General features: G+C 42.9%; 1 protein-coding gene across 1 annotated transcript; it reads right to left on the bottom strand.

Annotated features, from left to right (window-relative positions):
* Window positions 1–11,457: 11,457 nt before the first annotated feature.
* Window positions 11,458–12,982, bottom strand: LOC103717060 (1-aminocyclopropane-1-carboxylate oxidase-like). Its single transcript, XM_008805297.2, has 4 exons — window positions 12,818–12,982; window positions 12,467–12,696; window positions 12,006–12,339; window positions 11,458–11,934 (listed from the first exon to the last, which is right to left on the bottom strand). The coding sequence occupies exons 1-4, from the start codon at window positions 12,923–12,925 to the stop codon at window positions 11,641–11,643; spliced, it is 966 nt and encodes a 321-aa protein (XP_008803519.1). The 5' UTR covers window positions 12,926–12,982; the 3' UTR covers window positions 11,458–11,640.
* Between the last annotated feature and the right edge of the window lie 2,518 nt (window positions 12,983–15,500).

Raw genomic sequence — 15,500 nt, 5'->3', positions numbered from 1 at the left:
TAGGTCCCTCGAATCTCTTCTACCAATCACTTGGATCAACTAGAGAGAGAAAAGAGAGAGAAAGGAAGAGTGAGAGTAAAGAGGAGAGAGAAAAGAGAAAAATGGTGGAGAGAGGAGAGAGAGGAAACAAGAGAGCTTTGAAAGCTCTTTCTTCCTCAAAATAGAAGCAGGCACAGCAGCCAAGGGCGAGACAGTCCAAGTGGCAGCGGTAGGGCTGGAAGTGGGCTCGGGCCGGCCCGAAGCCCATCGGGTCGGACCGCCCGCGGGCCGGGCTATGGGCTAGGCTCACTGCATTTCGGGCCAGGCTCGGGCTTCATCATTCAGCCCATTTCTATTTCGGGCCAGGCTCAGGTATTTCATTGGCCCGGCCCGGGCCCGTCCAAGCCCGAGCCCATTTCCAAGCCCGAGCCCATCAGTCTGCCGAATGCCTTAATGGCCCGAATCGCGGCCGAGTAACCCGAGTTGCCATTAGGGATTTGCAGCCCGAGGGATTTGCAGAGGCGTCGCGGACGAGCGGTGGAGGCAACGAGGCGTGGTTCGCCTGGAGCTAGGGTTTCTCCGGTCGTCGTCGACGTCGACCGTCCAAGCTCGGCGAAGTGGTGAAGAGGAGTCCTGACCACCCTATTGTCGGCGAAGCTAGGTTTTGAGGTACGATTACGAATGATCTTCTTCGTTTTGGTTCGGATTTGCAGAGGCGCAGGGCGGACGAGCGGCGGAGGCGTGGAGCAGCTGGAGCTAGGGTTTCTCCGCTTCTTCTTGTAGGCTCGTCGCCGGTCGCCAGCCGTCGTCGTCAACCGTCCAAACTCAGCGAAGCGGTGAAACCCTAGATCTGAGGGCTCTTCGACCGTCCAAGCTCGTCGACCGACGACCATACTCGACCGTTCTCACCCATTTTAGATCTGAGCTAGAAGATTTTTTTTACTTTTTAATTCAACAAATATTTATCCTTGGCTTCAGATGTGTAATGCACGGTTTGTCTGCTGCCTATTTGCACATAGTTTGATAGTATTGATATGAATCCAGTCCATTTTTGCATTTGGATATGTCAACAAGTATTTCTATTTGAACTTACATTGCTACTGGTTCTTTTAGTGGTGACTCCTTTTTGTTGCATCATATTATCTGTATGTCTCTTTACTTTGTTTAGAGAACTAAAGATTTTCAGCGAGGAGAAATGACTTATAACTGCTGGGTAGAAGACCTGGTTGGAGTTCATGACTTTGAAGATGATTAATATCATTAAACTTCTTATCCCTTGCAAGTTAGGTATGCGGGTCCTGAGGAGACACCAGCAATTTGCTCATGGAAAGAGAGGTTTAATGCAAGGGCTGGCCCAAACGGGCTCGGGCCTCGTTCCTTTAAAATTGTTCGGGCCTCAGCCCGGAAAAAAATTTCGGGCCGGGCTTGTGTAGGGGTGTGGCCCGGCCCGGCCCGGCCCACTTCCAGCCCTAGGCAGCGGCCAACGGCAGCTCAGCCATGGGCATCATCGGGCGATGGCGGTTGGCCGGTGTAGAGAAGATGAGAGGAAGAACAAGAAGAAAATAAGGGATGAATGAAAATCATCCTTGCTAATAGCCAGCTCAATGATCGACGACCAATATATTGCCATGCGGCCAAGGAGCAATGAGGGGGTAGTGGTGGCTGCGACAACAAGTAGCGATCACTGATGGTGGAAATAACAAAAGAAAAATTGGGAATATAAGCCGAAACAGTGGAGCCCTATTCAACAATATTATGGCGACTCACCGGTTCACATTAGCGGGCAATAGCAGCATTGGAATCAAGAAAATGGAGAAGGTATAAGAATGATTAGCTCGGTCCAGCAAGGTCTTAAAGGCCACATCTCGAGAAGGCTTACCAGAAAGGAAAACTCAAGGAAACAACGGAAACTAGTGGCAATTGCTCAGGGATTAATGGTGGAGTTTGTAGGAGGAAGAGGGAGCTCTTTAAATAGATGAGATCTTAGGGTTTAGCCTAAATTTAATTTGCCCTAGGACTCTCGAAGTTCGTTGGAGTCGGGAGGGAAGAAAACTCCCAGCCGGAGTCTTCTCCACCCAGCACGTGCAAGGCACATGCATCAAAAGGGGGTCCAAGCCCAATTAACTTGGGCTCGAACCGGTTCTAGTTAGGCCGAGTCTTTACAAAAACACTCGTCAATCGTGATAAGAAATGTTAATATAAAACTAAACATAGTAAGGTTTGTCGAATCAATGGGTTCCGGGATACCGAATACCGAATTGGACTGGTCGAGGACTAGCACTGTTCAGGCCAAGGTCAGAGGAAGCAGTACCGGATCTCCGGCGGAACGGCTCGATACGGGCCCGTGTCGGGCCCGTACTGACACAGCAAATAGACATGCGGGGGAGAGGCCAATCAAGAGAGGAAAAGAGAGAGAGAGAGAGAGAGAGAGAGAGAGAGAGAGAGAGCAGGGGAGGGAAGGAGAGGACGTCGGTAGAGGACCGGCGGAGGATGTGAGGGGCCCGACATCCCTCGCCGCTCTCTCTCTCTCTCTCTTTCTCTCTCGTTCTGCCTCTCCCAGGGTTCCTTCTTCCTCGGCGCTGGCCCCCTCGCAGCCTCCGTCGGGTTGCACTGGCCCTCCGCTGGTGTCCTCTCCCTCTCTCTCCTAGGGATGGCATCCCGTTTTCTGAGTCGGAACCGTACTGGTGAACTAGGAGTACAGTTTCGCCAATGTTGGTTCAGGCAATTAATCAAGATGGCCTGCTCACGAGTCAATTCCCTCCCCCACCCTCTACCCCTGCTTGTGTTCGAGGGTCAAGTAAATCCCTCCCCCTCCCTCCCTCTTTCTCTCACTCGGGTTAGGATTAGTGTTTCCCTCATCCCCCCCCTTCCTCTGTACTTCCCTCTCTCTCTCTCTCTCTCTCTCTCTCCCCCCTTGGTTAAGGTTAGGTTTTACTTCACCCTCCCTCCTCTCACTCGGGTTAGGGTTTCTCTCAACCTTCCCTCTTCCTCCCTCTCCCCATCCCTCCCTATTTCTCTCTTCCTCCTCCTTTTCTCTCCCTCCCTCCTTTTCTCTCCCTCCCCCTCCCGCATTATCTCTCTCTGTTTCGGTATGTCCCAGAACGACACATAATGATCTGTATTGTGGCAAACCGCTCACTGGCCGGTATGCCCTCCAGTACCAGTTCAACGAACCTTGAAATATAGATATATGAAATTGATTAATTCCGAAAGAAATGCCTTTCTCTTTCTCTCTCCTCGCTTGACCTTAACCATCAATGCAATTACACTAGTCATTGATCATACTTGTGGTGCAAATTCCTATTCCTTTCCTCTTTAGCTGATCTTAGTCATGAGGGGTGGCAGTTGGGTCTGGTCGGACAAGGTCTGTGTCGGGTTGGTATTGATAAATCAAAAATATGTCAATCCAAACTTGATACTTTTATTAAGTGGGTGAAAAATTCAAACTTGAACTTGATCATTTTATTAAATAGGTAACCTAATCTACAATGGGTTGAATGGGCGAAGCATTGCCGCCCCTGTAACTTGATTGGATCAATACTCACAACTGTAGTGCCTATTCCTAGGAGCATGACATGTAAGACCTGCCCGATGATCTAGGAGAATCATGTGGATCATGGGAGGATCAGTTGGACTACTTTGGGCAGGTTTGGATTAGGTGTAGGATGAAACACACAAGCACACAGTCAACACTCTATGATGAACTAAAACTTTTTAGGGATGAACTTCCTCATGTATCATTTCTTTTTGATGATCCAGGTGTCAAAACATGTTAACAAGCATTACAGTAGTTCCAGCTTGGCATATTTGAATGCATTTGTTGCCTTGAAATGACCAATCAATTAAACTTGCGATATAAAGTAAATTTGGTTTTAGTAATCCATGAGTCAAATGGGATAAATAGTCACATTTGTAATACACATGCCAAAATAAGAACTAAATAACATGGTTCGCCTAGTGAGTTCAGATTTGGTAAGATTGCCTGGGCTATTGTGGATTGGGTGGACCACTTTTGGCAAGGGTTGGATTAGGTTCAGGAGCAATATGTGATGTATTTCGTGCTTAACCTCATTTTAGAATCTTATGGATCTTAAGGTATATATTCAACAGTCTCAATGTCAAAATATTAGGCTGGATGAGCACTATGATTGCAACCAGGCTCTACGTCCTTGAGCACCATTTTTTCCATAATTTGTCTTCATGTCCACTAATTTACCATGGAAATAAAGTTTGTCCGTCATATTTTTCCACCTAGAAGGAATCTAAGAGTGCCACTATGGCGGATTGGATGCCGACATTTGTCTAGCTTTGAAGTTGATTTCTGCTTGTTACTGTACTTCTTACCATTTGTAGCAAATCTGACTCTTTTGACTGCAAGAGGATTCAGACTCTTATTACAGTTAGCTCTTAATAATATAAGAAACCAGAGTCTAAGCAATGGTTGGCATGGTCAATATGGGCATAATTCATACCATGCCAGTGCCTTATCCGCATGCAGCAACATCATGGTATCAGCCACACTGTGGTGCTAGTGTGTGCCATGTACTGGCATGATAAGGCATGGTATGTATGATGCCAGGGCTGCCTGACACCACACTGGAACGCAGTACCTTAATACTTGAGAAAAGTGCATCGCAGATTAGAGGGTTTGAGAAAATGAAAACAGGGGAATTCTGTTTTGGTTTCCTCTGAAAATCTTATAATTATTATTTTTTAATTGCAGTTGATTGCTAGAAATTCAAGTCGAACAGGTTGGAGATAAATGGCCTCTTTTATAATCTGATCATCTGATCTTTCAGACTTTCACAGCCTACATGTGTCTGTTCTCTCGATCAAATCACAGCCATAATCCTCAAGACTTTTTTGTGTGGATCGCCTTAGAACTGGACTTAAACTGAAAATGCATTAATATAAACTTGAGTCCGGCACTGTTATAAGATGACCGTCTCGGTACCGGACTCTATACCAGTACCACACTAGTATAGTATCGGTACGGTACTGTATGAAATTTTTTTGACGTACCGAGTGTCGGTACAATACATTCCGTATTGCCTAGTTCGGGCTGGTATGGTATACCTTGTATAAGATTGTTTTGGACTGGAGGATCCGGTTCAATCATGGCCGGGTGTTAGATGGATTGGAAGGTATCCAACTCTATATCAGATTCGTAGATGCTGTCACCTTAGGGCCGTTTCTCTTAAAGTTGGATTTGTAAAGGGTATTTAGTGCTGCACCATCCAGTGATGGATATATCTCATTTGGACATGGGAGTTAATTTGAAACAGATCTCCTTGAGTTGGCCGTTGCCAAACCTGACGACAATATCCAATTCCGCAGGTGGATCCATCAGATCATTCTGATGAAGTCTCCACGTACATTGGATCCTCGAGCCCAACTAGCGGGCCTGTAGGTATATTTGGCGGCAGAAGGACGAGTCTGAGGTCCTGCTAGTGCATTTTGTGGCCTCGAGCAAGTGCTTGTTGTGCGCCTGCTTGTGTGCTGTGGTTCCATTTAGGTATAGGCAGCAGAAACTTGTTTTAGAATACAACTGCATCCGATATTGGTATGCATAATTTTGGCATGCTTAAAGAACTTGATCCTTATTTCTGTAATACTAGGAGCTTGCTCGTTGGAAAAGAAATGTTTCTAATGGACAAGGGACTCGTTTTGTATAGGGCACAAGATTGGTTCTTCAAAAATGATATATCATCTGGTTAATGATTCATGTTCTTTTATTTTGGGAGTGTCATATGTCTTGAAGCTTTACTGCAAGTTGTAAGCAAGGGAATGAGAATGCTGATTAATGGAGCCCTATGATTTATATGTTTTTTTTTGGTACTTGCCTGTGGAGGCTTATATTCCCATAATCATCTTGATCAAGGAAGTAGAAACCGTTTTTGTGGTTTTTTCTCTTTCTTCATGGTCACTCATGTCTTCTTTCTAGTTTCAAATAGCATGCATACAGTTGAATATAGATGAAAAGAGGGCTGTCGAATAAAGGTGCACTAGATGCTGTATAATGAGTCACATGCATGACACCGTTAATTTCACCCAATAGATCATTGCCTAGGACAGTCTCTTTCCTAAGGCAACTATATATTATTGTTATACCTACAATATGCTTATATTAAATCAATACATTGCACTGCACCATATCAACATCATCGCATGAACTAGGCCATTTCCAAAACATTTTCCTCTAGATTATTAACATCTGTATGTCAATCACACCTTACCATTTTTCGCATAGAAGTTGACTGGTTTATTTGGCATCAATAATAGAACAAAAATATATGTTAGGGCCAGCTTCTTCTGACCATTCAACCATGTTATGTGGGTGTGTTCATTTCATTTTCTTGTTTAGCTTTTTCCACCAAATTGTATGCAGCATAAATGATGCTTCATCCAGAATATCTTAGATTATTTCCCCCATTTGGTTACCAAACTGAACTGGAAGACAGAGCAGTAATGCCTTTGCCTCTGTTTTTGTAGGGTATCTAGACAAAACCAGCCTTGTTTTTCCGATGAGAACTTGGTTTTCAGTGATAATGAGAGAAACTTAATGATAGGTATATCTGTCATGGCCTGGTAATCATAGTCCTCTGCTGCAAAGTAATGTCAATAGCTGCGATTGTAGTTAGTGTGGCATATAACTTTTAATTGATGAAGTGCACGCTACCTTGATTGAGTATATAAATAGTCAAGGTACACATAAGCGCTAACAATCTTATGCATGAACATGCCTTAAAGTATCCTTCTTCTATCTAAATATCCAATGATATCCAAGGAATTATTTTAAGCATAAATATTTTCTGCATGTTTAATCTGGCAGGTTAGGGATATATGAACTGAAATTCTTAGATTTTGATCTCTAACAGTACAAAATGTGTGAGTATTAAAACCTTATGCTTAGTTTAGCTATTCAAAATTGATGATGTCCAACGATGACACTAAAACTATTGCTTATTTTATATGTTTCTCTCTTAGTCAGCTCTTTGTTGATTTGCTGTAAATAGAAAAAGAGAACAAGCTTAGGATGGAGGGAATGAATGATGGAGATTTGATTTCATTAGGTGGGTAAGTCTAGAACTGGCTTTTGGTTGAAACGGGAATTTGAAACAAATTGAGGTCACAACTTCTTAGGATGGTCATGTACCTCGTGCTCTTTAGATTGATCCTTCAGTTTATTGGTAAACCCTCTACCCATATTCTCTTTCTCTCGAAAGAATACAATCAAAAGTAAGACTTTTATATTACCTTCAAGCTCTTTTTGCTAACTTGTCATACGTAAAAACTATGCTGTTCCTATTCTGCAGAAATCCAAAAAGACTGACCTGTAATGATACAGAGTACCACTAGTTCCCCTTTCCCTTCCAATTCCTCCAGACTCTAACCATCCCAATTCATTAACCCAACCCCATCTTGGATTACATGATAAAGTGGTACCAGTTCCTGTTCATTCCTGCTTGTAGCAGTTCATACTATCCACACGTAACGCAACAATTCGAAAAATCTTTAGAGACGACGAGGCAAAAGGATTAAATCTTGAAGAACCTCCATGTGTGCACCACCATGCTTGTATTTGCAGTCTTAAGGTGCATCTTGCCGGAACTGGGGTCAGTTGTTTTTTCCCCATGCCCTCTCCATTGTGTTCTGATCAGAATTTAGGGAATGGAAAACTGTTCATCGAGAGCAAGAAATGGGTACTTCTCCTGTGGATAAAGTTTTAAACATGATATTTTAGAATTTCATTGCATGAGACCCTGACATAAATTCATAAAACACCAAGGTGGGGGAGTACACTTTAACTTCTACTGTTGATTAACGTATCCAGTCCATGCTGGCTAAGAAAGCGCCCTACAGATTGGTGGCATATATGCAGGACTCTGGAAACATGTTCTAAAGGTATGCCTTGTTATTTGAAGAAATCCTTTTGCTTGCTTTATGGTGACAGGTGAATGTCCTTTGAACACGCAAGCATGAAAGTTGATGTGTGCAATCCAGTCTAAAAGCTTGTTTAGTCTCAGTTTTATGCTAAAAGCTTGTTCGAGATCATATCAAAAACCTTAAAACAATAGAAGAACTTGGCAGTTTTTTTAATTTTGTCAACCACATTAGCCCGGTTAAGGCTCGTATGCAGCCCATTTACTAGGCTTGGGCCAGCGGGTTGGAGCAGATCCATTATGATCCAAGCGTGCCCATTGGCACCTCCATCCCCCCAAGTCTTATATTACTGCTAGCGCGGCACACGGCGGAACAAGGATGCGTGGCTTTAACTCGCCGGATTCAGTAATTTTTCTGCACTTCTCTTTTCAATGTACGTATAGAGCTATACAAGAATGAACAACTCCATCGAAACAAGAAAAAGAATGAGCAATCCAGCAGCCCAGTAAAGTTACACCTCGCTTCTATAGCTAACCAACCATATATCTAAAGAGATAAATGGAACTACGGACTGGATGGCTTAACATGGGCCAATCACTCTAAAGGCATCATTGAATTGGGGAGGGAGAGTTACCTCGGAATTTGTTGTTTTCTCACTTTATTATTTATATTTGAATTTGATTTTTATGTATCATCCATTTTAGCAAAAAAAAAAAAAAGGTTTTAGCTTCATACGGTAATAAATTCTGAGTAATTGCCTGGAAAAGTTACAAATAGTTTACTGTCATTTTGAAATAAAATTTTCCTTTTGTATTTTTCTGCACTTCTCTTTTCAATATACGTATAGAGCTATACAAGAATGAACAACTTCTCCATGGAAACAAGAAAAAGAATGAACAATCAAGCACCCCATGTTCAGACTGTAAAGTTTGCATAGTTGGCAGACATCTCGCTTCTAAGGCTAACTATATATTCAAAGAGATAAACGGAACTGCGGACTAGATAGCTTCGTATGAAGCAGTCCCTCTCAAAGCATCCTTGAATTAGAAAGGGAGAGTTACCAAAACTACTTCGAAACTTCTTGTCTTCTGACCTTATTATTTATATATGTATTTGATTTTTATGCATCATTCATTTTAGCAAAAAAAAAAAAAAAAAAGCCTTAGCTTCGTACGGTAATAAATTCCGAGCAATTGCTCGAAAAAGTTACAAATAGTTTACCGTCATTTTGAAATAAAATTTTCCTTTTGAATTTTATATGATGTGGTTGTTCCCTGCCACGTTCGGGCTCGTGCATTCCAAAGTTGAACTGTTCATGAGCATTACTTTGGTACTTACTTTGTCGGCTCGTACGTTGCCGCGCTGTCGATGCATCGTAGTTTGGTGGGATTGGCCCCTACTTGGGGAATTCGAGCTATGAGTGATCTGAATCCGTGAAGAAACAGTACTTAGTCATCGCCTGTCAGATGTGAAGATCTACTTCTTGTGCTATGGTTCTCAAAGGACGTCTAAATGGATCGATTATTGAAGAAAAAGTGGTCGGGAAAGGAAGAAACGAACCTATTAAATATTGTGCCTAGTGTCAATAATTGTGACAATCCAATTTCTTTTAGTTTGGGCCAGGTCCGGCTGGGTTGGGCCGGACCAGCCATTGGGCCGCAAGCACGTGCCTTGCACGTGGTGACGGGGAAGAATAACTCTCACTCTCTTTCCCGACACCGGCGAACTCCGGGTGTCCTAGGGTCAGGAGCGGCCCAATGTATTTGGGGGCCTAAGGCCATTTTGTCTTTGAGGCCTTTTCTACAGTGGGCCGGCCTAAGGCGAATTCACAAGGGGCCTTTTTTTTCATTTTATCTTTGAGGCATTTTCTACGGTGGGCCTTTTTTGGGCTGGGGCCTTAGGCGACCGCCTCAGTTGCCTAAGGGTTGAGCCGCCCCTGCCTAGGGTAAGTCAAAATCGGCCTAAAACCCTAGCATCTCGTCTATAAAAAGGCGTCCACCACCTCCTATGAGCTCGACCGTTGAAGATCTGAGCAATCGCCGCCGGTTTCCGTCGATTTCTTGAGTTTTATTTTTGTTGATCCTTCTCCAGGCTTGAATTTTTAAGACCTCGCCGGACCGAGGTAATCCTCCTTATAACTTCTTCTCCTTGTTCCGATTCCAGTCGATGTGTCGGTGGATGTGAACCCACAAGCCGCCGGAAAGACCAGTTGAAACTGTTTTGGTCCCTTTTCCTTGTTCATTACTGCGGGCAGCTGGTTGGCGCCGGTCTCCGCCAGTCTGCGCTATTGTCCGAAGCTCCTGAAGCCTCTCATCGAGGTAGTGGCGGCCGACCGTGCACTTAAAGGAAAGGGAAGGAGGAGAAGAATCGAACCCTTTCTATTTTGTTTCGTGTTCTTCCTCTCAACTTCCGTACGCCGGCCGGCCACCGTCGCCGCTGATGCCGCAGTTGAAGGCCGCCGTCACGGGACTGGGCCGCCTTGACCGCCGCCACCCTTGATCCGACGAAGGAACGAGAGATGAACTCTCCCTATTTTGGGGAAAAAAAAATCTCTCTCATCTCTGGATTTTTCTCTCCCTAGTTGAACCAGAGGGCTGGGGGGTAGGGATTCACGAGATTCAATGGTCGACCCCTCGTGAACCCTAGTAAAAGGTTCTAGACACTTGTTTTTTATTTTATGGCTTTAATTTGGATGTTGGATTTGACATTATAGGAGACCACTTCTTTGGGCAAGAAGATGTCACGGGCGCATCACGGACAAGTGATTAACGATTAAGATAAGTAAGATATTTTGATCATAGTATGATAGACGCATATATTAGTGTGACAGTTATTTATATAATTGAATTAATGAATATGGTACTCTGAACTAACAAGTAATAATGTACTATAGATTGCTTTGTCATGGACGAAAATTGTGGCACTTATTGATTGCCCCGTTACGAGTGAGAAATATTACCGTGATTAGTCTAAATCTAAAAATAAAGATTGAAATGAACCTATGTGGACTCTGAGCTAATTTCGTTACTATCGATTGCTCCATCACGAACGGGCGAAAAACTTGGCGGTTATAAATTGTTCCATCATGAGCAAGCAATGTGACTGGAATTTGGCCTAAAGTCAAAAAATATGGAGCTTGGACCAGAATCAGATTGCAAATTATTTATTTTGAATACTATTGATAATTGGAGCATGATTTTGTAATATTTATATTTATTTCGATAATATTTTTTGTTATTTTTAAAATTTATATTATTATAGTGGTGTAGGTGTGTATGAAGATTTTTACTAGGCTATATAGCTCATATCCATCTATTGCATTTTTTTTGGAATCATAACATGCATAGTTTTGGATTGCTAGTTTATTTTTTTGGTACCAATAAAGTTGAAAATTTTGTAATTGAATGAATCAATTATTTAATTGTAGTAATTTATTTAGTTATATCATTTTAGTTATTAACTATTAATTCAATTTATAGAAATACCAGAATTCGTTCGTCTTAAGCCTCGATATTTAGGGCACTGTTTTAGAGTTTATGCGACTGTATCAGATCCGACAACAAAAGCGACTCATGATTAATACTCGCAGTATCATTTCTTAAACCAAGAAAGCATGGACGAACATCATATATTCTTGGGAACCTTCAAGCCAGGACCTGAAACACTCACGAGTCCTACGCTACTTAGAGCAAATAGCACCCGTCCTGCAAAACATAAAACTACAGCCTCTCTACGTACGGACACCAGATGAGAAGTCTCTTGTGAAGAGACATGTAGTTATACCGGTTCAAGTTCTTGGGAGGTGCGGATAGGAAAGGCTTTCATGGCTTCAAACCTGGGCTCCTTGGCCTGAAACTTGTGTCTCACATACAGCTTCATGTAATCCTCAAACACAAACTTGGGGTAAACCTCACTCTTCTTCTTCTCTGCCTCTTTCCCCAGCAAGGAAGGTGCTGGAAAGATGACAGCGTCGCTTCCGGGGTTGTAGAAGGAGGCGATCGACATCCTATTCCCATCCGTCCGAGCCAACACCCGGTGCATCACGCTCTTGTACTTGCCGTTGGTAATGACCTGCACGCATGGATTAGCAACACAAGAAAGTGCGAGAAGTAATGTTAGAGTTAGGAGATCATCGCACGGACCTCGAGCTGATCTCCGAGGTTGACGACGATGGAGTGGCGCAGAGGCGGCACGTCGAGCCACTGCCCGTCCTTGAGCAACTGGAGGCCACTGACGCGATCATCCTGGAAGAGAAGGATGATGCCGCCGGCGTCGGTGTGCGCCCTCAGGCCCTTGATCAGCTCCGGGCGCGGGCAGGGTGGGTAGCTGCTGATTTTGGTGCCGAAGGTCGGTCCCTTGGACCCGCAGAAGGCCTTCTTCAGGTACCCCTTCTCGAGCCCCAGATTCTCACAGAGCAAATCTAATAACCTCTCCGCCAGTTTCTCTATCTCTGCTGCGAATTCCTTCATCGCCTTCCTGCGTTGCTCATTATGGTAAGATTCCAATTAGTATTTCGAGGAGCTAGCCGAGCCCGGCTGGTTATGGTCATGTTGTTTCTTTCTTTTAAGAATTCGTAGTCGCCATGCAGGATGAGGATATATACCGGTATTGGTCGTCCATGTCGGGGATCTCGGACATGTTGGACTCGGGGAGATGGCGAAGGAAAAAGGTGCTCTCCCAGTCGATGTTGTTGGCGGCGTCAGATTGTTTCCCTTCCTCGAGGGCTTTGCTCGCGAATTCCTTGAACCTTTGCTCCTTGCATTGCCTGTAATGGCCTTTGGTTAGCCGCTCCACCTCGTCCATGAGCTCATGGGAGATTCCGTGGTTCAGCAGCTGCATTTGTAAACCAGCGAAGTTCGTATTACAATATTTCTCATAACAAATTAAGAACAGAAAAAAAGAAATAAATTTCTATCATAGTAAGGATGCTGATACGGAGAGTTGAAGACGACACCTCAAAGAAACCACAGTTCTCGCAAGCATCTCGCAGTAGCTCCATCGTCTCTCCCCTCTCCTCTCCCTTCAGTTTCTCCATGCTGATAACCGGGAAGGAGTTCTCCATCTCTCTCTCTCTCTCTCTCTCGCTTGTCTTCCTCTCTGATTTGCGGTTATTGAGCGGCGTTCTATTTATAGCAGAGAATGTAATTGGAGCCCTGTCCCTCTTGGGACATTTCGGCAAGGAGCCACTGAGCCTGCTCCCTATCTTTTCTACCAAGCGTCGTGGGCGGGGCCGCGGGGGGCCGGGTGGCCGGGTGCTTTCTCTAGCGTTGCTTTCTTTTGACGAGACTTTACCGTGGATGTGACCATTAATGCGATTGGTCTGCTGTTGGAACTTGATAGGTATGCGATAGCCATGGTTCATTTGACATTGCCCGGAAGCTTCCTATGTCATGAGGGGTCATGGCGGTGCAAGAAAACAAACAGGAAAACAATGAAACGCATAAACCAGGAATGGAGGAGCAGAGATCTTGCAGTCGTAGCTGGATGGATAATCTCCGTCATTAGATTTTGCTCAGATTTCCTGCAATGAAAGCTGTCTCGCTCCATTATGAGAGACTGAAGATAAAGGCAGGAGAACACCAGAAATTTTCCTCCCTCTTTAGGGAGGTCTTGTTATTTGATCACTGGCAAAGAAGTATAAGTATATCCAAACATTTGATTTGTTGGGACAGGGCAACGTACACATATGGAGCCCAGGTGGTCTATTTAACTTTGTTCGCACAGAAGGTTCTTATGAAAGCATCAAAGGGTGAAGTGGAGTAGATTAAGTGCTCGTCTTGCCTTTTTGCTGATATGATACCCTGGTGGTCGCACATCACACATCAAGATGCGAGGCCTGTGCTGCATCCGAACATCAAGATGGTTAGACGAAAATCAAACCTTACTACAATACCAAATACTCTCACTTATAAGCTGAATGTGATTAGGTGTGCAACTAATGGTATTAGCACTTGATTCCTGTATTTTTTTTACTGAATGTGATTGGGTTCTTAAGAACTCATTTTAAAATCCATTAGTGATCAGTCTGTGGCATAAGGTGAAGGGGTCCTGAGAGATTCAGTGGAGTAGATATTGTTTTGAGATGAGAAATGAACTCATTTCTCCATAAATTTTATCAAGGTGCGTGGCTGTTCAATAGATATCGAATTTTTTTAAGAATAATTTCATGAGTAATTTAGATTTCTTGTATCTCAGGATTTAGGTATGTTTTCTGATCTCCTTATTAACCTATAATATACGTACGTATTTGAATAATAGTGCTGTTCTCAGGCATTCTCACGAGGTGTTCCAAGTGGACGTGGTTGGCTCATTTGGACCACCATTCCAAGGAGGAGATGATTTTTCTGTTTAGAGTCTCGGAGATGTAGCTACATAAGGTGGAATTTGGATGTTGTGTTGGATAATGAAGAGGATGACTTCTCACTTCATTCTCAGAGAATGTTTTTTTTTTTTTGACAGTCATAAGTATTAGGCCATGCAATGAGGGATAGCTTTTACCAGAATATCTAGACCCTGGTGAAGGTGGGATTTGATTCTGTATGACTTTGGAACCATCGATGCATCTCGTTGGATAATTGAAAGAAAAATATTGGCAATTTGGCTACTGCAATCTAAACTAGATTCTATGACTTCTCTCTTGATTCTCAGAGAATGTTTTGTTTTTTGTTTTTTGACAGTCATAAGTATTGGGCCAAACAATGAGGGATAGCTTTTCCCAGAATATCTAGACCCTGGTGAAGGTGGGATTTGATTCTGTATGACTTTGGAACCATCGATGCATCTCGTTGGAGAATTGAAAGAAAAATATTGGCAATTTGGTTACTGCAATCTAAACTAGATTTTATGTTCGGTATTGCTTAGAAAATGTACTTTGACTCTGAACCATTTTTTTTTAAAAAAAGACTAAGTGTCTAGTAATAATGTCTAAAAGGTATTTCTACAAGAAGAAAATCATAAAGTTTGTTTTAGGAGAAGCTAAAGTTCTAACTTCCAATTGTTACAAGGCAGAGGCAATACCAAATTCGCTCTAGTTTAAACCATAGTACCATCTATAGGATGCTGATTTTAATGGCTAAAATGATAGTCCAATATGGTAGCAAAGCCTAGTGATGTTAGGCAGATTGATCCAAGTTGGGCACTGAGCAACCAATAGGTGGTTGTTTCATCAAGACTCAAGACCTAATGCCTGGTTGTACCTTAAAAATAACATATATATATATATATATATATAAAGATAACATTGATTAAGTACCTAGATGCTTAGATTATATACATACATATATATATATTGGAAAAAGGAAGAGGTACTATTTGCATAGAATGCTTAATTAATAGTTCTATTTGAGAGTTCTTTAGGCTAAAACTAAGACTACTTGCTTAATTTTTGCTTGAGCACAGATCGATGCAACCAATTCAAGACGAGTATTGTGTAGATAACAATGATCAGATCACAGACCATGCACTCGAATGATGTGCAAAAAATAAGTATTTTTAATACCTCACTTGATGAATGGATGATGCAAGTGGAAGGAATAATTCGTTGTTACCTGTGATGCCTGCATCGGTCAATAATATGTAACGCAATTTTTTTTCTCCTTTTTTTCCTCTTATTTTTGAGAAAAGGGTGGATTAGTTGA

This window comes from Phoenix dactylifera, chromosome 1, assembly GCF_009389715.1.
Source record: "Phoenix dactylifera cultivar Barhee BC4 chromosome 1, palm_55x_up_171113_PBpolish2nd_filt_p, whole genome shotgun sequence".
NCBI lineage: Eukaryota > Viridiplantae > Streptophyta > Magnoliopsida > Arecales > Arecaceae > Phoenix > Phoenix dactylifera.
This window is presented reverse-complemented; position numbering and strand designations above follow the sequence as displayed.

What these genes read in the sequence shown, in the direction of transcription:
- LOC103717060 (XM_008805297.2), bottom strand. Translation starts at nt 12,925, where the DNA reads ATGGAGAACTCCTTCCCGGTTATCAGCATGGAGAAACTGAAGGGAGAG. An exon ending in AGAACTGTGGTTTCTTTGAG is followed by an intron (nt 12,697 to 12,817) that starts GTGTCGTCTTCA and finishes TTACAAATGCAG; the next exon opens with CTGCTGAACCACGGAATCTC. An exon ending in GACATGGACGACCAATACCG is followed by an intron (nt 12,340 to 12,466) that starts GTATATATCCTC and finishes TGAGCAACGCAG; the next exon opens with GAAGGCGATGAAGGAATTCG.